At 33.9% G+C, this 1,815-nt stretch overlaps 1 protein-coding gene across 6 annotated transcripts in view; it reads right to left on the bottom strand.

The window, feature by feature from the left end:
* Positions 1-382: 382 nt before the first annotated feature.
* Positions 383-1,815, bottom strand: part of Tasor (transcription activation suppressor) — a 44,075-nt gene continuing 42,642 nt past the window's right edge. For 4 of the 6 annotated variants that reach the window (XM_013361416.4, XM_078038369.1, XM_013361419.4 and 1 more), the window contains one exon: positions 383-1,096. In XM_013361416.4, coding sequence (XP_013216870.2) covers positions 594-1,096 — 503 coding nt within the window. In that variant the 3' untranslated portion in view covers positions 383-593. Of the gene's footprint in view, positions 1,374-1,815 lie in introns of all 6 variants that reach the window. The other 2 variants (XM_040289769.2, XM_005317223.4) reach the window with 1 other exon arrangement.

Genomic DNA, 1,815 nt, shown 5'->3' with positions numbered 1-1,815 from the left:
CCTTAGTAGTCTGGAGTTCCTGACCTGTTCTTCCATGGCTTTTATGTACCTGAGAGTACCAGAAGACTGAACACATTTTTAGACTTTCACTAAATAACCCAAATTCAGTTTAGGCTCCTGTGGAAGTTTCTCTACATCCTGACATTTATTGTAGAAACTGCTGCAATTTTCAAAAATGTAGAAGTTAGAATTAGACCACAGAAAAGTTAATCTGACTTCTATACTTCTGGTTAAAGTTGCTTGTTGTCCTGTGTAAATTAAACTGCACAAAATCCTATGTACAAAGCTTAAGTCATTTAATTTTACATATAAAACTGACTTCAATATGAAGCCTAAGTACAGAAAATGTAAAACTTAAAGAGTGCCAACATGAGAATTCAAATACAATATGTTAGAAATATATATTTATTTCAATTTTCAGATGCTTCAACTGATACAGGCCATCATGATTTAAATAAGAGGAAAAACATTTCAGAAAGGATAAGAAACCTTTTGCTTAGAGAAAGAAATATAAATTGTTAAATTGTTAATTCACTTAAACAGAAAAAGTTCACAACAACCTTTTTTTTTTAAAGTTACCACATTTCTCTTTTTCATTTTTTCCCCCAATTTATTGGAGATGGAGGTTTCTCTCTATCCAAGCTTTGAGTATAAGCAGATAAAAAGTCATTTTCATTTTCTTGACACTGACTTGATGAAAGGGCATATGGTGTCCCCAAAAATGTCTGATGAGTGAGAACATTAAAATGACTAAACTGATGGGACATATTTAATTGACTCTGGTGAACCTCAAAGTTGCTATATGAATCTTGTTCTGCTGAACTGTTCTCTCCTTCAGAGCATACTATATCATCAACAGAAGCGCTCTCTTCAGAATCAATTTGGTAAGTCTTATCTTCTAATAAACTTTTTTGCACGTCAAGAGATGACTGCAACTCAATTTGAATATTCTTTTTTTGATCTGTTCCACTGGATCCTTTGGTCTCTTTCGCCAATATTTCTGAATGAAAATTGCTGCATACTTCTATATGTGAGATTTCATCCCCTGAATCCAGAGACATATCCTCTTCATCCTTTTCATCGTTTTCTAAAAGAGCTACATTTAAAAAACAAAAAGTCCTCCTCTATTGAATTACACAATTTGTTTAAGTTTTAAAATTATACACTACTCACACAATATAATGCGTCAGGGTCTGCAAGTCCACAATCCCTTAAAGCTTGGTCTTCTGCCACAAGTTCACTTAGTCACAACACTCACACTAGGTGTGAATGTCCAGATAATCCGATGCTAAAAGCTTCTGCGAAATGTGTTCACGTTTAATGTTGGGAAATCCCAACTCCCAGCTCCAAAGGGGTTAATGTCAAAACAGCATCTAAAGTTATACGGTAATTCAGTATTTGACAAAACAAATATAAAATAAAATTTCTGACATCTAGCTTCACTGAATTACTAAACTAAGTTCTATTGAATGATCATCTCTGCTTTTCACCAAAAACAAAATTAAATACATTGTTCATTTTATGTAAACTCTGGAACCAAAGCAGAGGCCATCTCATAAGACTGAAGCTATAATATTCCTACTATCTCCAATTACATTGCTTCATACACCTGAGGAGATTTAGTAACCCAATGCTAAATCCCCAGATCTGGTTTCCTACTTTTTTTTCCTTAATAAAACCCCTCAAAGAGAAAATGCATACTCCACAGTATGCATAGGCCGCAGTATATGGTAACAACTTGTACTGACTACTTGTGCATGCTGAGTACTAAAATGATAAATGCCTTTAAACACTAACCCTAAGCCTATTTACACT

This window comes from Ictidomys tridecemlineatus, chromosome 2 (genome assembly GCF_052094955.1).
Source record: "Ictidomys tridecemlineatus isolate mIctTri1 chromosome 2, mIctTri1.hap1, whole genome shotgun sequence".
Classification (NCBI taxonomy): domain Eukaryota; kingdom Metazoa; phylum Chordata; class Mammalia; order Rodentia; family Sciuridae; genus Ictidomys; species Ictidomys tridecemlineatus.
The sequence above is the reverse complement of the archived record's forward strand: the minus strand, read 5'-3'. Positions and strand labels throughout refer to the sequence as shown.